This window comes from Dreissena polymorpha, chromosome 1, assembly GCF_020536995.1.
Source record: "Dreissena polymorpha isolate Duluth1 chromosome 1, UMN_Dpol_1.0, whole genome shotgun sequence".
Taxonomy (NCBI): Eukaryota; Metazoa; Mollusca; class Bivalvia; order Myida; family Dreissenidae; genus Dreissena; species Dreissena polymorpha.
In genome coordinates this window covers 73,966,506-73,990,991 of record NC_068355.1, presented here as the reverse complement: position 1 = coordinate 73,990,991, position 24,486 = coordinate 73,966,506, and the positions used below count along the sequence as shown (strand labels likewise).

Here is a 24,486-nt window from a genome sequence, read left to right as displayed (position 1 = left end):
GAAATGAAACCATGCAACATCTAACATACTAGACGGTAGTCGATAAATACCAATGACGCACCAAATGATCACCTGACGTCATAAAACAGTATATATCTTCCAGCCAATACTCATTCCGCAGTCGAGAGGCGCAAGTACCCAGTGCAGAGAAATGTAAAGAATTGACATCGCGATAAGAAATTACTGCAACTCTGGAACAAAAATAAAGTCAAGTCACCAGAGTTTAACGCTGTGAGTTGAAAAATTCGTTTGTATTCACAGTGTATTTATCTTTAAAGGTGTTCAGATAAGCATGAATACTTCGCTCGATGGTGTGTTTTTAAATTGGACTACGACGAATTCATCGTCATACATTTTCAATCCAGCGGAAAAAATAGGGATTTCATTTGCAGCGACCATTTTGGCTGTTCTAACTGTTGTTGGCAATATTTTTGTCATCATCGCATTTCAACGGAATCGAGGCCTACGCATTTTGAGTAATTATTTTCTTGTGAGTTTGGCTGTAACTGACATGACGATTGGTCTTATCTCAATACCTCTTTACACCGTTTACACGTTGGTCGGTTACTGGCCGCTTGGAGCTGTTGTGTGTGATATTTGGCTGTGTCTGGATTACACTTTGTCCAACGTATCGGTAGCACACATTATCTTAATTTCTTTCGATAGATACTTGGCTGTCTGCAAGCCTATAGTCTATAGGCAAAGGCGATCGCCAAAGAAAGTTTTCATAACGATAGCGATGGTCTGGATTTGCTCATTTTTGCTTTGTGCGCCATGGATCATTTCTTGGCCATATATCGAAGGTCAAAGGACAGTTCCAGAAACAGAATGTTACATCGCGTTCTTTGCTGATAATCCTTTCATGACAATAGTTGTGTCACTATTAGTATTTTATTTACCAATGCTGATAGTTATAGCGCTCTATGTATGCATTTATCGCAAGACCTTGTTACGAAAGCAACACTTAGCAAACCTGGCAGCAAATGGTTTTCATTCTTCAAATGAAACCATAACTTGCATCAAACAGGTAAGAAAAGGTTGCTTGGTCAAATGTGCAAGTTCAATATGTTGTAAGCGAGTTGTTCATGTGGACGATAATATTTCGAATGAAGCAAACAAACAAGGATGCATTGTTGAAATAACGACAGTGTCTCATAACGTCATGTTGTCAGAAGCACACGAAGTCATTCGAACATCTGCTATAGCTGCAGATATTGACTGTGCCAATCATGGAAATCCAAAGTCATAAAAACAACTTGGATAACAATGTCAATACCCTCAGCAATGTTCGGCCCAAAAATCATCGAGAACAGATTCAGGTCCGTAAAGTTGCCAAAGTTATTAGCGCCATTCTTATAGCACATATGGTTCTGTTGCTGCCATTTTACATGCTCACCGTGTTGAATCTGTTGTGTTCTACGTGTGCTGATGACATTTCCTGGCCCGCGCACATCGGTGAGTAGTATTTGTATACATTAAGTGTGAGATTTTGTCTTAGTATACCAAATGAGCTGAATATTTAATTATCACTTGCTACTCTTAAGAAGTATATAATAATGAAGATGTTTGTATTGTGTGGTTATTTTACGACTTAGTGTTTTAAAAACATATTTATATAAATAAATTTTGCATCTGTTTATTGTTCTTTAGCCTGGGGGTTGTGCTACCTCAACTCCACTGTGAATCCGTTCCTTTACGCGCTCTGTAACGTCAACTTCCGGCGGGCTTTCTGTAATATTCTTACCGGTCGTTTTCAACAATTGCAGTAGTCCATCCGTTACACACAACAGATGTGCCCAAAAATAAAAGCAGATTAAGGGTGACCCGACCGAACAGAAAGAGGAAACTGTCGTGGAAGTGCTCAGTTAACACCCGAAACAAGTGCCTCAAAATATGTTATTGTACAAAGATAACTGATCGACTCTAGAATCAGTGAGGCTACATCACTTTGACGTGCTGCGCGATGCTTTTGGTTCTTTGGAAATCTATTGGCGATATAACGGCGTTCTTGCTATACGGTGGTTTGAACATATTCGGCGTTTTATTTCATATAACACGGAGTAATAGGAGATCCTACCGCGTCTAATGTCGCCATAAAAACGCTTAACTCGATGAGATGGTGTTAAATAAGCTAGCTTTGAATTTTAACATACATTAGAGCAATTGTAAGATAATAAGGTAGTGCAGTCCGTACTTTTTTGACTGGCAAGGCATACATAAGTTCACATTGCTTGAATCCATTATATCCTTTCTTGGTATTAAGCTTGTGTAACTTTGATGACACGCACTTAATATTGGAAAGAAAATACAATATTTTATATACGTCATGTGAGCCTCATTTTTATACACGGCATGTTTTGCTACATTTTTCCTGTTTGAAAAAAAGCCTAGTGGTTAAAAACTTCGTTACATTATCCTAACATTGCTAGATTCGAGTTCCCAACATGTACTCTTGTTTTCTGTAACCTATAAATATACTGTTTTCTTCATAATTTAATAAGGTTTATTATCACATTATAAATTGATAATATATTATATTTTATATCATTTTATCATATTATTCTACTTAAAGTGAACATAGGTTTTAGTCATTTGTTTGCTTGTCTATATTGTCATCAGTAACCGTTGTCATGAAAGATAAACAAATGCAATTAATAACTGCGAATAATCACTTTTTTGCATTTAGGTCGCTCAAAAAAATCAGTGTTTCCTATATCAAAAGTCAACATTTAGCAGACAACATCTAGCGTTTAAATTTTGGATATTGCTATATGGAATCATTGATTTGTTGTGTGTTAATTCTAGCTTCATATGATGAATTCAATGCTTTCTACAGTAAGTTTCCATTTCTGCAATTATAGAGAATATAAGAATTAATAAATCCTTAGAAAAACAAAAATATGTACTATTCAATAAAAAAAGTCTGTCTCGGTATTGAATCATATACATTTTCTTAATGAGTATATCTGGAACTATATACCTTTTTTATAAAAAAATGTTTTAAATCAAAGTCGATATCTGATTTTCAAAGAAATTGTATATCTCGGTCATAAATCTTAAGAAATTTCGCTAATTGACATCTCCGGAATTATTAACTTTAAAAATCACAAAGTTTACTTCAGACTTTATATGCGGAAATATCCTTTATACTTATCTTCGAATAATAAAAATCAATTCGAATAATACAATTCAATAAAGAATTATTGTGTTTTAAGGCAAAAGGCATAACTGAAAGGATTTCTTTTAAAAAATACAACAAATTCGGCCTTAAACATTACGTGAAGAATTTGACATATAACAGCGTTCTAACATGTCACGCTTGTTGGTATAAAAGCCTATATCTCTGACGATATTTTAGCTTTTAGCCGTCCTGTATATTTAACTATTTCAGTGTTGTTTACTGTATTTAGAAGATGAGTTCCACTTTGTATGTAAATGTACTCAATATATCACTATCAGAAAGAAATATATAAAACCATTTTACTACAATAAACCATCTGTGTATAAATTCCACAAATTAATAAATGGTAATAACACAAATGAGCTATTAATGTTGGCAAAATATGTTAAATATGCGTTAAAAGCAAGAAATACATTTTTGAACACTACTTTGTAGTATGCATTGGGTTTCCCCCCTAAACACTGTAATACTGTACTAATACTTGTTATATCTGATCTTGTTATGCATTTAATTAAATGTTTTAACTTGTCATTAAGTAATATATAAATATATATGTTATTTTTATGTATTGTAAACCTATATCTAAACATAACACAATGTTAAACAACATGTTAAAAACGTGACATCTTGTATGTATTTGTTATTGATGTATTTAGACGATGTACTCTGTACAAGTCTCAATAAAGTGTCTTGTCTTGTCTTGTCTTGTATGACGACATATATATTGATGGCTTGCAAGTAACGTAATGTTGACATGTCGATATAACTGAAGGAGGGATTGCTTGTTATATCATTTTCTGCGTCCCGATGACAGCTTTTATGTATGGAAGCGTATATGGTACATCCCAATAATATGGTCATGCCGGATTAGTTTATATCGATAAAGTTTTTTGGTTTTTTATCTCAATTTTACTCGCCATAACGACATTAAGTTAAAGTCTCGACGTAAATATTTCCGGCATTTCCCGATAAAATATTTGGTCGACATTATCTATTCGACATATCAACATAATTTTTGGCGTCATGCTCTTGTGAAAATGACTTGCCATCATAGTTTAAGTCGACACGATGAGTTAGTTTTTACGCCATGACAACTTTTTCATATCATGCCGTCATAGAATATGGTACACCCTAATAATATGGTCATGCCGGATTAGTATATGTCGGCTTACTGTGAAATAACATGGTATTTCGTCATAGTTATGTAGGTTTGTCCCTCTTAATTTTTTCTCGCCATAACGACATTAAGTTAAAATCTCGACGTAAATGTTTTCGGCTTTTCCCGAAAACATGTTCAGTCGACATAGTCGCCAGCTGTCAATCAAATAAAATCAGCCAATCAAATCGCGAGTTTCCACACACCCCTCAGCAACGCTTTTTCTGGTCGCCAATTTGTCCGACAAACAAACTGAGTCGTACATATGGAATGGACGTAATTTTTAAGAGTTTACACAGATTTTATATCAAATGCCTGATCATAACTGTTTGATCATTATTCAAAATTGTAGATGCTTTGCATACTTTATAAAAGGTCATTATTTTACCTATATTTCTTGAACATATGAACGAGTAATGAGAAAACAAACACAATAAATAGTTTGACCACAACAGTCATAGGCGGATCCAGGGGGGAGAGGGAGCGGACGCGGCGTACGCCTCCTCTAAAATCGCAAAAGTAAAGTCAATTCATTTGATGTTTCACACTTAACTAGATCTAAATCACATATTTAAAATCATTTTTCTTCTTTTCGTACACACATTTCCCACTAATCACAGACAATCGCTAAATATTTTAACTATAGACTTTCTGTCGCCCGGTTTTTAAAGTCGAACTTTGATGAAAGTACATAAGGCGTGACATACTCGAGAGTGATTGTCAAAGCCTTCAAAATAACCAAAATCGTGGAGCTTACGGGGGACTTTGTCCCCCTGAACCCCCTAGCAGGGCTTTGCCCTAGCGGCCCCCTGGAACCCCAGCTTATCGTTCAATATCCCGACCCCTCCCTAACCAGAAATCCTGGATCCGCCCCTGACAGTTGTGTGTTCTATAAATCATGTTAACCGTCTGATGCACTATGTTATTAAGCAGTTATTAAGGTCCATCTTGTTATAAATAAACAAGCGCATAATATGCTTATAATATATTCAATTCGAATGGTCGTGGACATCACCGTAATACCAACATTTCATTTTTCGATAGCGAAATGCAACTTGTTCGCATTAAAAGTACATGAAATGCATATCAGACTATCTGTTCATTAAACCACGAAATTAGGCCTATATTAAATTATGGTTACAATCAAAATTTAATTTATCTAAATAAAAAGAATCGGCGTCTTTTTAAAAAATAACACTATAAAACAACGATCTCAACATCTTTAATAAACAAAAAACCCATAATTCGCATTTTATAAAAACATATTTTTGTTTAAATAGTTATATATGAATAGCAGCCGGATTCACTGTAAGGCTGTTTAAAACAAGTTCAAAATCAGTATGAAATAAATGTTCATTTTTAAAACGGATTTTTATTCAACACCTTATAATATGTATATGAAACGTTTCTGATGGTCAGCCTGTCGTTTACTCATTTATTTTGATAACGCCATTTCTCTCTTAAGCATTTATGATTGTATTTAAGTTTTACAAAGCAGTAAAGTTTTGTGTGCGGCTTTAACAATTTATATTGAAGAAAATAGCATGATACATCGTTACAAATATAGTATTTCACTCGTCTAATCCGCTATCATTGCGATCTGCTTGTCGGAGTTTTCTTAGACCACGTGACTAAGTGGGCGGAGCGATATGTGATTTGGCGACTGGTCGAATCAAATAACAACGTCCGACAAACCAATAAAACATGTTCGAAGAACGCGCGTATAAATATTTCATGCTTTCATTTATTTTCTTCTTCTTGTGTTTCTCTATTTTGTAAGCATAGATATCATCCCCCTGTACGTCGATAATCCAAACTAAGTTGGATAATTCAAACTGAAGAAAAAACTGTCGGCCGAAACTGAAACTGAAAGTTAGGTGATTATTTTATCAGTTCTGCTAATTTAGTAACTATAAGGAGGTAATAGTTGTACACATGTGATAATGAATGTCTGACACACACATGAGTTTTGAGTTGTGCATTAATTTAATAGTTTTCTAGTAAAAAACGATAAATTTGTCTTCGGGAAATGCTAATTTTCACGAAATGCGACCTATGTGTTAAATTATTTACACGTCAATTGGCGAAAGAGCGAACGAAACTGTAACAGAGATATGCAAAATTATATCATGAATGTCCAATAAAAATTTACTTTTAACACCTAGTGTGTTTATGTGCTCAAATCATGTGTTTGCAGGGCGGGTATAACAGTTCATGGATAAATCCAAACTAATATGAAAATTTCTGAGGATAATAACCAAACTCAAAATGGATAATTCACAAACTGCGATGTATTGAACATGTTTTCCAAACACAGATTAGATATAACTCTTTGAAAACAACTTATTTATAACACAAAACTCACACGATGTGTATAATGGAATATAAAAAATACTTTCAACGAACATCAACATTCATTTATTTGTAATTAGTGAAATTAATAGCAACGGAACTTGCATATATATACAATTGAGATTCGAAGCAAAATAAGCATGCGAGCTTTGCATTCCACGTACACAGAGATGCCATAACACGTGTTCCATGTCATTTTGGATAGCATGAAAAGCATAGAAATGTAAAAATGTCCCTACTAATTATTGAATCACTTGATTTAAAGGGATTCGAGTTGCAGCTGCATGTAAAAGTGGCACTTGCCCCGCTGATTCATGTATTTGTTACCATATTTGAGGTTTCGAATATTGCTTTAGGCTTAACTGATCTGATTCATTATACATTATGTCAGAAAGATTGCATCGAATGGCACACAAATATTCAAGGGGCATATCGACGGCTAGTATAGCATTTTATTTTCCGAAATATATTTACACACTGAACAAAACATATTAAATGATTTCTCTATACACAGACATAGATATTAAAACTCTTCTGTAAATTATGTATATTTTAATAATAATAAAAAAAGTTTTTCCCTTGACCCTGTTCGCCGGCGCGGGAAATTCGAAGTAGTAGTGAAATATTTACAAGTTAATTGTACAGTATCCGGGTTCCCGCTATTCGCATGCTCACTGACAATAAACGACTTTTAATGGTTTAGCATAGAAAGCTTGTGATAACCTAATTTACCGGTTGTTTCATCTAAGGTAAGTTCTCTATTTTTTTATTTACTCTACGTAAGTGTTTGTTGTGTTATGGATAAGTATTTATTTCATGCATTTAAAGCGAGATTATACGATTTTTATATTTGTTAAATAATAATATATTGATAAACTAAGTTATAATAACACAAAATAGGCAGGCCAAATTATACATTGAAGACGAATTTCATAAAATGCAGCAAAGACAAATTGGCGCCCCGAGCCGAGCCGTACATATTTTCCTACAATAACCGAAGCATTCGTCTTTATAGTTAGTGTTCGTCTATCGTATGAATAGATATCGTTGCAGGAATTTACAAAGAACCGTTACACTAAATTTAGATTCACATCGTACATGCATGATTTACATGCTGGCGAATTCGACTGTACAGACATTTTCGATTTCAGAATTGAATATCTGGCTTATTTCGCATTTTTCGACACATGTTCTTCTTAACTTTTATTTTAATTTATATTGAAATATATGTTTTATAAGTTTTTTTACAAATTTTATATAAAATAATAAGTATTTAACAAAATCGTACAATCTCGCTTAAAGGACTCTGTACAATAATAACATCTGTAGTTTTCCATTATCTTCTGTTTTACCTGAAAAGCAAACGTCATTTTGTATGATGATTGTTTAACAATGTGCTAAAATGCTTTTGTTGTAAGCAACTAAATAAATCTCGAAATATTTTACAAGAGTGGTCATTTTACATAGATCTTTACATAAAGACATCTTGCAGTTTGGTCATTATCCATCGACTTCCGCATATAAGTTTGGAATTATCCATACACTAGTTTGGTTATTATCCAATTTGTATATTCTTGTCCTAAACAAATAAGAATATATTGCGTTTTCGAGCATTTACGCCATTCAAATTTTTTACATACACATATGAAAGGTTAATACATAAGTCCAAGCATTAAAACATTAAAAACATTCGATTATAATTGTTTTTGGCCTAAAACTTTCGACAGTTTCATTTACTTTTTCCAGATTTGCAAACATATTCATTTTATTTCGACGTAATTGTTTTTAATTGTTATGGGTTTATTAGCGCATTGTATTCGGCAAATTACATTTTACCAATCAGAAACGTTTATTATGTCGCAACTATATTGTAAATAAACGTGTTCTTACAAATAAATGACTGGTGTCTTTATTTCTGTCGACATTTTTTTCTTCAGTTTGAATTATCCTTCTAAGTTTGGATTATCGACGTACAGGGGTGGATATGTGACCAAATATATCTAATAAAGCGAAACAAGTCACGAAATCTGGTCCAACCACCCCGTAATTGATTTGTATATGATGCATCTAAGAACAAAAAAGGTATTCGCTATCTTTGATCTCACAGATATAACAGATGATCGTCCATCCACATCGACCACAATCAACGTCGTATATCTAGTTTGAAGATATTTCTTGTTCAAATATATTAGAACTTCCCAATGCAGAAAAGAATAATAACCTAGTAATTGCATTTAAAATACTGTGTATACCTTACCTATATGATGCAGGCAAATTGGCACACGTAGTCTTCGGTAATCTAGTAAGAATAAAACTATAAATGTTGATTCGTGGTCGACGCGGTTCTACAAAAGCTCCTTTGAGGGAAGGAGATTTCTGCTTTGTACCTCGTTTTATGGTAACATATCCCAAAATCGGTATAAGCATCAGTGCTCCAGCTGGGCCCAAATGGAATGACGCTGCGCCCTGCCCCCCCCCCCCCCCCCCATTATGCCATTCTTATACATTCTTATAACCCTCCCTGCCCTTTATTCTATTTTTTTAAGACATTATAATTTGTAAATCTCTAATTACATTGTAATTTAACTTATTCCTCATTTTTATTCCTCATTGTAGACGTTTTATTTTCGTGGTTTAATAATTATGGGAATAATATTCTAACAATTATTAATAACATACAAATAAATATGCAACGAGGAGCATTCTAGATACGACCGCGCGCTCGAAAATGCCCTTTAGACATTATTTTGCGCGTTGTAAATGCCTTGTCAAAACCTATCTGGGGCACTGAGTATTCTTATCAACGTTATATTTACACATAGACTATTTCAATAATGTTCTGTAATAGTTCGAGATACTTTTCATTCCAGTCGTCATCATTGTAGCCATTGGCGAGTAAGAAATTTTCTGGTTAAGGTAAACCTAATATTTGTCTACTACTTTTTTAAATTAAAATTTATAATATGCTCATGATGAACGTGTGAGACCACTGACTATGTTCATTAACTCTAAATAATGCCCTGTCGGACCGTATTTGGTACAAAAACGAATATGGTACAAGTTTGTACCATATTCGGCCGAATATGGTACAACTGTCTAATTGTACCATATACGTATCTGCAGTTTTGGGGTAAAATGCCTGACCGAATATGGTACAAACTTGTACCATATTCGGATGAAAAATGTACCACATTCGTTCCGAATATGACACACACTCATCATCGTAATCATCATCATCACCATCATCGTTATCTCATCATCATCATCATCATCATCATCATCGTTATCTCATCATCATCATCATCATCATCATCATCATCATCATCATCATCATCATCATCATCATCACATCAATTATCAACACCCCAATGATCATCATCGTTGTTATCTTTACCAACACCACCATCATCATCACCATCAAAACCAACATCATCATATCCATTATCATGATCGTAATGGTGATCACAAAAGTTTTTTTTGTGATGATAATGACAGCGATGTTTTCGGTCGATAATGAGGATGTTGTGATGATGATGACGACGATGAGAATATCATCATCATCATCGGCCAATAAACATCGCCATCATCATCATCACAAATATTTTGTTATCATCATCATCATTATCATCATCGTCGGCCGATAAACATCGCCGTCATCATCATCTAAAAACTTATCCTCATCATTATAACCATCATCATCGTCCGATAAACATCGCTGTCATCATCATCCCAAAACGTTTGTTATCATCATCATCATCATCATTATCATCATCATCATCATCATCACCACAATCATCAAACCCCAATCATCATAACCACTGTCATCATCATCACCACCACCATCATCATCACAATTTTTTTACCATCATCATCATCACAAATGTTTTGTCATCATCATCATCACATATTCATTTTACATTTTGTATTTTATAATTTGTTTCATTCAAGAGATTCAACAAACTTGTACTTTTTTCATTTATTGGTATACTGACAGGATTTTTCAAAGTAATATTGAAGAACATAGAACAGCATTTAAATTTTAATCCAACTGTAGCATTTTGACAAGACATAATATACATATATACATTCATTTTAGTAGCAGCCAAAATATCCCAAATGTGCTTCGTAAAAAGTTACCAGTAAATGAGCAAATGACAACAAATTTCCGGTAGAAGAACATAATCATCAATCACAAAAATAACATAACAGGTTTCCAAACACCGATATACATGTATATTTCACCTGTAATGTCTGTACATGACATCTATGATATCATACCAACCGATTCCACTAACACGCAAACGCAGCCATGCGTTTGCCCATTTTGGCCCCTTGATGATTTCTTTTATTGCCGAAATAAGACCGCTGTTTCTGCCCGCTCTTGTTAATAGGAAACGAACGCTAACAGGATTTCTGTTACTAGTATCTAGTCCAATATCCGGCCGAATGTAAATTCTAGGTGTTTGCAAACTCATTGACCTTATTAAATCTCTAAAGGGTTTGCCGACCTTCGCCAACACAAACTGGATTGACGGGTTTGATTGTATGCAGAACTTAAAAATTTCAACTTGAATGTGAAGTGGTAACATCAGAAATGGAAAAGTCGTTCGCTTCTGTGCCCTCCTATTGTTTATCATATCTTGAAGCTCTTTCAGGGCTGAACACACAGAGACGTCACCGTTGTCGCCAGAGTCACCGTTGTCGCCGGAGTCACCGTTGTCGCCAGACGCAGCGTTGTCGCCGGAGTCACCGTTGTCGCCGGAGTCACCGTTGTCGCTGGAGTCACCGTTGTCGCCGGAGTCACCGTTGTCGCAAGAGTCACCGTTGTCGCCAGACGCAGCGTTGTCGCCAGATGCAGTGTTGTCGCCAGACGCAGCGTTGTCGCCGGAGTCACCGTTGTCGCCAGACGCAGCGTTGTCGCCGGAGTCACCGTTGTCGCCGGAGTCACCGTTGTCGCTGGAGTCACCGTTGTCGCCGGAGTCACCGTTGTCGCAAGAGTCACCGTTGTCGCCAGACGCAGCGTTGTCGCCAGATGCAGTGTTGTCGCCAGACGCAGCGGTGTCGCCGGAGTCACCGTTGTCGCCAGAGTCACCGTTGTCGCCAGACGCAGCGTTGTCGCCTGACGCAGCGTTGTCGCCAGACGCAGCGCTGTCGCCAGAGTCACCGTTGTCATACGACTGTTCTAAGCGTGATATTATGTCCTTGTACACGCGTTGATTGATACGGATACTAACGTAATGCATGCCAAATCCTTCTGGGAAATACCCCAATGCAATTGTTCCAACATCACCATCGAACTTTCCATCTGCTGACACAATTGATGAGTGTTCTAGTCCTCGGGTAGAAACTACCAGGCACTGCAAATTATATTCTCTCATAAGTGCAATGAGCGTGAGGTTGTCGCCGTATGTCCCATTCTTAGACATATTCTTAACGTATTCATCAAATGTTTCATCATAGACAAAAGTTTCATAGAAATATCTGTTTTCTACAATGTGATGGACTGCTTCCTTACGTAAAGCATCTACGTCTTTGTATATACCAATTTTACCAAGTTGATGCGATATAGCAGCAAATTGACAATTTCCATCCGGATTTGGGTCCATGGCAATATTCACCCCATCCAACAACTGCAGATTTTCATGGTGTGTTAAAACATGATAGTACTTAGTTCTGTGATTTTGTTTCTCTGAGCGGTTCTGTTTTAATGAATGTTTTTTAATTTTTCGTTGTTTCTCTAACGCAACAGTTAGGCTAGTCATGTTTTCGACCCCAACCGATTTGCTTACGAATCCAAGTTCGGGTTTGTTCGGTACTTGAAATGACACGATATAAACACCATTTCGTTTTACTTTTTCTACCTTGCCTTCGATAACATATCTTTTGGTTGGCACCCTGGATTTTCGAAAGGGATAGCGAATTAATACTGTCTCTCCTACTTTGTACTTGCTTGGGGAAGTTGCGTTTTTCAACAGCGACCTGTAAGCCTTTTTATTTGCTCGCCGTATGGTTTTCTTTATTTCACGAGAACTATGACGTTCTTTGGTAAAAACATGACTTCTTCCGTAGTAGGCTTCAAAGGGCGTGAGACCCCCAAGAACTCGTTTGAAACTTGTGTTTATGGCATAGGCTAAATCTTGAAGCCCTTCGACCCAGTTAAATCCACGTTTACTTTTTGTTGCAAATAGAATCTTGGCCTTTATAACACTGTTTGACCTTTCACACTTGCCCTGTGATTGAGGATGATACGGCCTACTATTGATCATTTTGATGTTGTACTTGTTCAACAAAAGTTTCATACTAGGGCCTTTAAATTCCAGTCCGTTGTCACATTGGATGATGTCAGGGGCAAGGTTAACCATCAACACGTCCTCTAATGCCTTTGCAACTTCACGCGAACTCTTCGTTTTCAGGGGTTTTGGCATAACGTACCTAGAATAAACGTCCACGACTTGTAGAATATAACTGTATGTGGACCCCTTGTAGCTAACACTTTGATTTTTCATGTTAATTATGTCAATCTGCCATCTTTTGCCTGGTTCCTCTTCTGTAATTGTCTTTGGCTTTGGCTTGTTTGTAAATCTCGGATACTTCTCATGGTAATACTTGCTATTGTACAGTATTTCAAGGATAGCTTGTTCCGAGAACCCCGTGTAATTTACTTTCAGTTTGTTGTAAATAACCCTTGCTCCACATCCTTTGTTTTCCATGAACATCTTCTCAACAAATCTAGGAAGATCTTCTTTCACAAGGACTTGCTTTCCGCCACACAATAAAGAACCCCGGTCACCAAGCTCGAAGTCCTTACGTTTTCTAATCATGGCCAAACAATTATTCTCTTCAGGTGTCCGTTTCTTCACAGGGACATCGAACGATCCGTTTAAACATCTGACAATAATGTCGTACTTCGACCTGGGCAAGCACCCTAATTGCTTCCTTTTTCTCCTAATTGCTTCCTTCATCTGAAATAATATAATAAGTTATTATACATTTATACTTCATTAGTTAATAGAGCTTGTATTGAACACCGCGTGTCGAAAACGAATGTCTCACGACATGAGCTGAGCTAAAATCACTCGTCTGATAGCTCCGCTAAAATTTACAATCCGAACTTCCGGGCAATATGCGCAATGAAAGTAGCAAGTACTTCATGTAAAGTTTCATTGAAATCCAACCGAATTCAAATTCAGGGGAAAAATAGCGGGCAAACTTATGGCGGTCAACGGACAAACGGTCTGTAGAAACCAATGCTACGTGGATGGAAGGGATATAAAGAAGGGGCCCTGGGGGCCTAGGTCGCTCACCAGAAGTCACGACTAGGCAGGGTTCGAAGGTCAAAGACCTATAAACTCCATAAAATTTAAAATGTTCAAATCTACAGATTACAGGAGCTCGATCTGATTTTGGTGGAAAATACACTTTCGAAAAAATGACTGTAGCTTAAATATTTTAGCAGTTTAGGAGTTACGCACCCGGAAGGAATGCCACGGACAATTGGATAGACGGACGGACAACTGCAAATGCACTCTGAGGGGGGGGGGGGCATAAAACATAAAAATCAATGCATGTTAAAACATCAATGCATATTAAGACAACTGAAAATTAAAATTATGTACAGTACTTACTGTCAAGAATTCTTTTGAAGTTTGAAGAAAGTTTGGATTTCAATTCTTTCTAGTCGAAAATCACAACTTTTCTTGCCGACCGCCAAGTCAAATATGGTTACTGACTTCTGAGTAAGACTCGTGTGCAAAATTCCCGCCTTTTTAAAGCGGCACGTTATCAAAGAAAAAATCGGAAACTTCAAAGCTTTGTCGGCTTCTCAGCAATATGACGTCGGAACGACAAATCAACTTTACAAAGTAATGTTTAGGAATACAGTCACACCTGTCTAAAGCAGCCAGTCAAACATCCTTATTTTTGGAGAGATATATTCATTTAAAAGAGCTCAACATCTCTTAAATCGGATTTTGGTGAAAATACACTTTCGAAAAAAAAAGTTTTAAAAATTTGAAAATTGCTATTAATGATCTCCACGAAAGTATCTGGCCCGCCCGGGAATCGAACCCAGGCCGCCTGCGTGCCAATCTGACGCTCAACCGACTGAGCTAGCCGGCGAAACAGTTACACAACCAGCAAAATCCATGTAAAGTGTGGTTAGGTTAGCTGTTTCTGATACTGCTAGTTACGACGACGACGACGACGACGACGACGATGATGATGATGATGATGATGATGATGATGATGATGATGATGATGATGATGATGATGATGATGATACTTTTGTCACTTCCAATATTAGGTTAATACAATGTATTTGAGTTTGAAAAAAAGTTTACACATCGGCAGACTATTTCATTTATTAAGAAATACATAATTTATGTACCATATACGTAGGCCATTTTCATTTTTATGAGTTTTTTTGGTATGTACCAAATACGTTTTGGCGAGCATAGAAAAACTTATTCCAACCGAATATGGTACAATGTTTGTACCATATTCGGTCGAAAATTGTACCATCTTCGGTCCGAGTATGGTACATTTGTACCATATTCGGCCGAATATGGTACAAATGTACCATATTCGTTTTTGTACCAAATACGGTCCGACAATGCCCTTTTGTAGCATAAATTCACGTTAACGTTTGCGTGCAACTACTCAATATCTCTACAGATATTGAAATAACGCTTGACATATTAGCGAAGTTTTTTTTTATTAACATGTACTGACCAGATCCTAAATTTATTACCATCGTTTAATAAGGGCTATACCCCTTTTGTACTTAACCCTTTCAGTGCGGGAACCGAATTTTGAAGGCCTTTGCAAACAGTTTGGATCCAGATGAGACGCCACAAAACGTGGCGTCTCATCTGGATCCAAACTGTTTGCTATTCTGATAGTATTCTTTGAAAAACAATCGAAGAAAATGCTAATTTTAGAAATTCAGCAGACGACATTCTAGCAGACGACAAATTTCCCAGCATGCAAAGGGTTAAGTTCGCGATGAAAATAAGGTTAAGGCTAGCGTGCAAAGTGTACATATCTATGCCACGACTACATATATTCGAACTTCACAGAGATTATCATGTGAGTCGCTGACCAATGCCTGTAAGTATTCACTTTCAATGCTACTCAATTTTAATTTTCATACTTATGTGTGTTTATAAATTAAAATGTTTTAATGAATACATCTGGTCCAAATGTGACTTTTTGAGCCACTGAACACGGTTTAATTGCCCAATGTTTAGCACTGACCGTTACCAGGTGGTGATCCAAGTTTTACTCATGTGTGTGTTTTCTCTAGAAAACCGGTTTTGTGTCTCACTGGCGTTTAACTGCGTGTTTATTTCAAAGTCTTAATACATTTAGTAATTAATCACCAATTTAATTTGTATATACGCAGAGCTATAGAAATATCGCTTTTCATAATATCTACAATTACGAATTAAACGTTTATTTTAGCAAAATGGTTACCCTTTACGAGTTGCTTTATATGTTTTGCTTTGTAATTAACAACTTAATCAAAAATGCAAATACATGTAGAAAACCAGAAATGTGTTTGTCAGAAACACTATGTCCCGTTCTGCGCCGCTTCGACTTTTTTCTTCTATTTTTTTACCTTTGACCTTAAAGGATAACCTTGACCTTGACCTTCCACCACTCAAAATGTGCAGCCCCATGAGATACACATGCATGCCAAATATGAAGTTGCTATCTGCAATATTGCAAAAGTTATGGCAAATGTTAAAGTTTGACCAAACAGACCAACGTACAGACCAACAGACCAAACAGACAGGGCAAAAACAATATGTCCCCCACTATAGTGGTTGGGGACATAAAAATAATAATTTCTGCCACAAGTAATGTTTTTTGTCCATATCCCAAACATCGACTCTCAAACCTCGCCATAGGTTGGCTAGGTCAGCAACCAACGTTGTCGAATGATCTCGTGTACACATAACGTTCGAATTCTTACAATTTAAAGTCCTCAGACGTTATGATATCTATGGAAGATTGAAACATTGACACATTTTTGTTAATTTGTGTGTGTTCTTCAATAATTGAATCTTTGCATATTTTTGGTTGAATGCGTGTTTTTAAATGGATGTTTTAAATCAAACTGAAAGTCTTCTTTATTAATATATATTAAGAAAATAGACTCATGGAAGGTTTTCATGAATTACTAATCAAATATAAACGTGAAGACATCGATTGATATACCATAATAATTTCGAATAAAGCTTATGAACAGTGTGACAATCGCCAGCAAATAAGTAGATGATAATAGGGATACATATAAATGGAAGAGCTTTAATAGGACATATTTCAAAACGGAATGTTTTGATATGCAAGATACAAAATAACCGTTAACAAAAATTTTGAAAAGATATACAAGCATTCCATAAATCCTTCATAAGGGAAGAAGATACTTTCGTTGCGGATATTTTTCCGGATGCTGCAAACGCACATGGAACAGGTTTACTGTCAAGCCAGTATGTGAAACCGTCATTGTGCACTTTCTCAGCCTCAACAATTTTACCCAGAATTCCTGTCACAAAAGCGTCCTCTATCGGCATGTACGGCAAATATTCGGACGCTCTGAACATCCTCGGAATTATGTTGCCGGAAATGACGTATGAGTTACCAACTGCATAGTTGGGATACTGAGTCAGTGGAAACTCGCTCCATTTAACAGCCCATTTGCCTAGGCGTCGGACCGGAGATTCCCAGTTAATGTGGCCGTGAATAGAACCCTTGGTTGTATACCTGAATGTCCTTAAGTAGTGCACTAGGACTGGAATGTTAACGAACACGTCTTCATCTAGTTTTAACATATAGTCGATCTCACTGCAGTAAACAGATACCCACTTGAGCGTCACCAACATTTTTCTCGTTAAGTTATAATACGACTCCACAAAATCCGCCTGTAAAATGTCACCATAGGAGTGACTTTCATTGCGGACGGCGAGATCAGTGAGCGCGTCTCCATTTCTCCCTAAAACGAACACCAATTTCACAGAAAACGGAACCGCGATATTCAGACCGTGTACTGTTTGGTCTCTGTACTTCCCAAACGACCCAATTGTGCTCCGTATGACCTCCCTAATATCGGCGTGGCTTGGAACCGATGGTACTACAATTAACAAATATGGCGATTCCAAATCACAAATGTGTCTACCAGTAATGATCAGCTTGTGGTCAATATGATTTACTTTTGTTTTCGGCAGGGAATAATACCTTGCCTCAATTGCTTTCCGTTGAAATAGAGCAACTTGTCCGGGATCGTGAAAATCAAATGTTCGGAATGTCGCATCCGGCAGCACGTATTGGAGCTCTGTACCATTGGTCTTTTTAAACATTATTATTTCAACTTTAATGTTTGCATTATTCTTCCGTCGCTCCCCTTTAGTGTTTACTCCGAACTCGCCGTTTTGTTTATAACTGGTGACGGCTCTCTGTTTTTCATCAACGGTATTTTTCGTCGACGGTTTGTCGATCCAGAGCGAGGCTCTATCGGTGACGCAGTAGAAGACGACCATGGCCGTGCTCAATACACACATGATGACGCCAATTTTTCTAGACATTTTACGCATTTCCGATGGACGATCTGTGTTTTCATACCTGTAAGTACAACAGATTGTTAAATCACAATTCAATTAACATGTAACTTTTATAGTATGTAAGACTTACATTTATTGTGCAATCAAATGATCTAATCCGTGATGGGGATTATTTTTTTAAATATAAAATTAAATAATATATAGTTACGGTTTAAAACACAATCATTGGCTTCAAATGCTAAATATTTCGCAATACATCATATAACTAAGTATCAAAATCGGTATCGAATGGCTTTTTTTTTAAATCGCATAAATATCCCCAAATAACAACGCTATTGTTTTACATGAACACAATAAGCAAAGCCTATCGCTTTATTTAACACAAGTGTGCGCAGATAATTTGACCATCAGCCATACTATATTAACCTCCATTAACCCACTTATGCCTAGCGTCTAGCAAAAGAGCATTGGCAAACAGCGTAGACCCTGATGAGACGCCGTATGATGCTCGCTTAAAGGAATTTTTGTAAGAAATATTCTAAATATAGAAATAAATATACTAGACATCCCTAATTTTGGAAATAAATTGATCCAATTTAGAAGGATGAGAGAGTCCACTAGGCATAAATGGGTTAACCTCCATTAAGCGAAAGGCATGATATACGTAATCATTTTGAAGCTGTAAAGTGCGCTTCAGACTCAAAATAAACATATGATCGTTATTAATTGTGAACGTTAGCTCACGACTAAACATATGATCGTTATTAATTGTGAACGTTAGCTCACGATTAATGTTGTTACTGAAAATTTCAAGTCAGTTCGGCTTATCTACGGAGAGCCTACTACCAGCGACACATGCCGTATCCGCGCGAGAAAGAGTTGTATAATCTATGCAAGAGGTTTGAGTTATCCAACTATATTCATTCACAAATGAAAACATTATATGAATATCGTGTTAAATGTAATGGTTTCGAACGGAGCTTATATAGAAAAGAATCAATAAACAATTATTGTATTATACGTGTCTCGGAAGAGATTGTTTATGAATTATTAAAATAGTCCACTTTCTGCTTCGTCGTCATGACATAGTATTTTTGCTCAGCTCATTCATAATCTGCGGCTATTAATAGATATAGTATATAGATAGTATAAGGTTACGCTTGTTTACATTCACAGTTCTCAATTTATAAAACGTTGAACACGAGTTCAATAATTACTACAGGGATACGAAAGACAACACCAAAAATGCTTCCTTATCGCCAAAAACATATATAAAAAACAATTACATATAACAAGAATCTATTAATAGATGCGGGAAATGATAAAACAAGTGTAGTGGGGAAAGTGATAACAACGCAATAGAATAAGGTTGTAAACGCTTGTTTATTGCGTAACTTCGTTGACAGCGCTTGACTGGCCGGAAAATCTGCAGCAGGACATGTAAATGAACTTTGAAATCTGATCTGGCTGGAAAATCTGCAGCAGGACTTATAAATGAACTTTGAAATTCACACATTCACGTGTGCAGAGTGCAGATGAGGTTATTAGTTACCAACCTTAATTAATATCGGCCGATTCTTTATCAGATAAACGGAAGAAAACGGCAAAGTAACGTTTTTTTTTAAAGAAAAACGTTTTATTTTAATATTTACATGAATTCCATTTATTGTTGTTTTATAATGATAAGTAAAACGCAGTTCATGGGGGGGTGAAATTCGTGACAATCGGAAACTATTGATCAACTTTCGCTAAAACTCAACAGAAAACAACAAAACTGCTTGGGTTGACCATTTTCGATATAATTGTGTGTTTAATATATGTTTAAAACTTTAAATTATACTTTGCATTTTGACTCGGTACTAAATCGTCCGGGGAAGACACAATGGAATATCGATAAACGTTGATAACACATTATTGCTTTAGAGATGAGAAACACAAACTACCAAAAAATATAGTTTCATGAAATCGTTTCATTATCTATTCACACACGTTTGCCGTAATCTTCAGTCTGTATGGAAGTCGTTCTTGAAAGACTGAAACGCTACCGAAAATTGCCAGTTCGCTATAAATAACACAGTATAACACAGTTTGACATCAATTTCCTATCGAAACGTATTGTGCAAAGATGTTCCATTTATATAAAACAAAGATATTTTTATAGATCCGCGTCATGCGAAAATGGGTCTTTGCCATATGCGACTAGCGTAGCTATGGTCCAGCCTGCATATCCCGCAGTAGGTCAGGAGATACATAATGAGACCACGAAACCTTGCGCAACTGCGCAAACAGGGCTTTAGCTTCGCTAGTCAACGTGCCGTTAGACCTATTTCCGCATGACGCGGCGAGAAAAGTATGATCCGAATGCGTCGAAAAAAACTGCATGTCGAAAGAAAACTGCATGCATATCAAATATTTCAATACCATATATGTCGGTAGTGAAAAACAATAACTCATTATAAGCAAATTGGGGACACAAATTATGTGATCTCCCGTATTATAACTTTTATTTACATACATTTTCGTGTTGTTTGAAACACGTGCAATTAATAACACGAATTTCAGCGGTGAATATGAGACAAACAAGTGACAAAAATTACTAACAATAATTTAAATATTTTTGTTTAATTAAATTATTTAAAGCGTATTTTTCTAACTCTATTTCAAAGTCACGATAATATATTTAAGCGTTTCCGATCAACAAAATCGCCAATGGCATTGAATCTGTCAGCTCGCGATTAAAGTTGAACATGTAAAAGAAAATTGCGATTGTACAAAACATCAAGGTAACTCTATACATTATATAGTATTCATTAGTTTAAGAGAGCTCGGTCAGCAGCTGGAGAATGCATGTCGCGATCGGGGGAGAGTCGCGATCGGGGGGAGAGTCGCGATCGGGGGGAGAGTCGCTCGCAGAAGATTTTCTTGAAGACTCCGAAGGGCGACTCTGTAATCAAGCGAGTACCGTTATCCATCGACTCGGACGTCCTCTCCTGCTGACTTCGCTGAATCCCAGAATGTGGAAGGATCGCTTAGCGGAATGGTTGTCAGTAGGTAAAAAAACGGTTTCACTACATCGCAGGAAGAGGGACAGGTACAGAGGAACTGGCAGCGTAGAGGACGAGCGTGGCAGAGATACAGGCCAGGATTTCGAGGTGATGGCCTATAAGGATAATGAAAGTGTCGAAGGCCGGCGGTACCCAGTTCGCTAAATGTGCTGAGGAAACCGTTATGGGGTTCGAGTCGACAGACTGTGGCGTCTAGAGGCCATACAAGCAGCGGAGCGCGCGAGGAGCGGGAAGACGATCTTCTCTAGTTTTCAGCACTCCCTTTGCAGAGTAACATTGTCCTTTTAAGGGCAACCAGACATCATCTGTCGTTAAATTGTCTTCCAGTGCACATAATTATTAAAGGTGTCATTTGCAACCATGCGCTAGTCTATCTGGATCAAAATTATTTCGTTCGCGAATACCCGGGCAGCCGAGGTGAATTTGACAAGCCACATTACAGTCATGTATTCTGACAAAGATGCGTCATGAGAGTTACTTTCAAGTCGCCAAACAGTTGCCATTTACGTAATATAAAACGGTACATTAAAGACAATGTCGGGCATCATCCTCACACATTTTAATTATAAACAATAGTTACAAATAAAAAGTTAAAAGGAAATGGTGAGCAATTGAATCCTTGTGGCGAGTAAGTTGCCAAACCAACAACCTTTAAAGAATCTACGCGTAGCAATTTAATTTCAGTACATGTATGTATATTTCGCTTTTATAGCCATTTGTTAATATTGACTGATTTAAGTCCCTTTGTACGCATATAAAAACGTGCCTAAAACGTGGCATGAAAAGCGTGCATGTTGCGACAGACCAGGTGTTGTAACTCAATATAGACGTGGAATTCAGAACATTAAGTATTTTAGGGTGAAAAATATAAATCGGAATAAATGCACACAATGAAAAATTATTGACCCATTGAAACTATAGAAACAAGGGCTGTTTGTAAAACATGCATGCCCCCCATATGGGCCTGTCCGATGTAGTGACAGCCATTGTGTGAATACGTTTTTTGTCACTGTGACCTTGACCTTTGACCTAGTGACCTGAAAATCAATAGGGGTTATCTGCGAGTCACGATCAATGTACCTATGAAGTGTCATGATCCTAGGCAAAAGCGTTCTTGAGTTATCATTCGAAAATCATTTTACTATTTTGGGTCACCGTGACCTTGACCTTTGACCTTGTGACCTCAAAATCAATAGGGGTCATCTGCGAGTCATGATCAATCTACCTATGAAGTTTCATGATCCTAGGCATATGTGTTCTTGAGTTATCATCCGAAAACCGTTTTACTATTTCGGGTCACCGTGACCTTGACCTTTGACATAGTGACCTCAAAATCAATGTGGGTCATCTGTGAGTCATGATCAATCTACCCATGAAGTTTCATGATCCTAGGCGTATGCGTTCTTGAGTTATCATCGGGAAACCATTTAACTATTTCGGGTCACCGTGACCTTGACCTTTGACCTAGTGATCCTCAAAATCAATAGGGGTCATCTGCGAGTCATGATCAATGTACCTATTAAGTTTCATGATCCTAGCCCCAAGCGTTCTTGAGTTATCATCCGGAAACCACCTGGTGGACGGACCGACCGACAGACCGACAGACCGACCGACATGTGCAAAGCAATATACCCCCTCTTCTTCGAAGGGGGATGGGGGCATAAAAATACATTAATTTACGAATTAACAGTACAGTTGATGGTTCGTTCATAAAAATATTGGTGACGGTGGAGTAGAGGAGTTACGCGTTAATGTCAGTACATGAATAAAAATGAAATGTAAACACATTAAATGAAGCATTTAATTTCAGGCTAATTATATTTAATATTTTTTAATTTGGTTTGATCGAGATTTTAATACAAAGCTCGTTAATACCAATACATTTATTATGAGAATTATGGTGTGGTTTATTCTTTGTTAGACTTACAGACTTTTCCTTAGCGCCAACTTAGATATACGTTGAATTTCTTTTTTCATCTTTGTAATCATAAGTGGAGTTTGTGAGAATCCTGCATGAAATTATGAGAGATTGTTAATCAATGGCATATTCCTCATTTGTCAAAACCTCACCACTATAGACAATTAAAAGTTACATTACATTGGTGTTCAAAAGTCGAACTTCATGTTCGGATGACTGTAAGGAATATTAAATACGTTCAAAGAGCGAACAACTGCAGTGCCTTCAGCGCTTTGATTTTTGCATAAGCTATTGGTGTGAAGGTCAAATAAAGGTAGATACATACAAATTACATAAGATACACAATACGCATGTGTTATATTTGACGGCATAAAACTACGCATCACGCTTACATTTCTTACACAATAAACATGAATTTACATTTTGAGTTCAATGCAATGTAAGTATTCCAGTTTTCGAACACAAACTTAACTTAAACAGCATCACGGACAGATTATTTGATCGAAAGTTTTCGTCTTCCTTTAAATCAAAGACCTATACAATATATTATTCTTTGTTAGTCTCTATTAGTCTTTGGATGTTACAACTTTTGATTGCGATGAGTCATAAACCAATACGCATATCATATTCGCCCTACCTGAATAATACTGAATGAAGAGAACAACTATTTTAACTTCAATATTAAAGTCCACCATACTGCAGGAGCATTCTCAAAATCCGGTTCTATAATTCAAAATTAATTATCCAATAGAACATAACACTTAATCCACCACTTAGTCTAAATGCATTCGCAAAGAGAGTGTTTACCAACAGCCCAGCCGAACGGGGTTATCAGCAACGAAAATGGCGGCTGCGCATCAGGTAGGCAATAGCGAGGGTTGATTCGGCAGTCTAGAACTTCTCAAGCTGCGATTGCGCAATGATGGAACGTACTGATAATGCCAAATTAATGCAGCAAACAGGCCACAACAAATTAAGTCAAGTGTTCATCGGCTTTGCCGCACCTAAAAAAGCTAAAACGAAATAAAAATATTTTTATCCTATTACCAGACTGAAAATCGATAGTATAACAACGATCGTATAAACTTGAGCTTTATACAATCGCTATTTTAAAATTAGATTTGGGTTTTTCCAAAAATTGGAGAATCTGTTTTTGTCAACTACGGAAAAACAAAATCGTCGAAAATTGCGATAATTGATTATTATTTAGAATCTATTATTATTATCTAGAAAAACACATTGTCGAGAAAAAT

General features: G+C 36.7%; 2 protein-coding genes across 2 annotated transcripts in view; both read right to left on the bottom strand.

The window, feature by feature from the left end:
• LOC127835293 (sulfotransferase 1A1-like) overlaps window positions 1-24,486 on the bottom strand; it is a 368,467-nt gene that overhangs the window by 108,049 nt on the left and 235,932 nt on the right. The gene's annotated exons all lie outside the window — the stretch shown is intronic.
• On the bottom strand, window positions 16,987-24,075 carry LOC127835268 (beta-1,3-galactosyltransferase 5-like). Its single transcript, XM_052361614.1, has 2 exons — window positions 24,041-24,075; window positions 16,987-18,311 (listed from the first exon to the last, which is right to left on the bottom strand). Exon 2 carries the CDS (start codon window positions 18,281-18,283, stop codon window positions 17,057-17,059), a length of 1,227 nt encoding a protein of 408 aa, XP_052217574.1. The 5' UTR covers window positions 18,284-18,311; window positions 24,041-24,075; the 3' UTR covers window positions 16,987-17,056.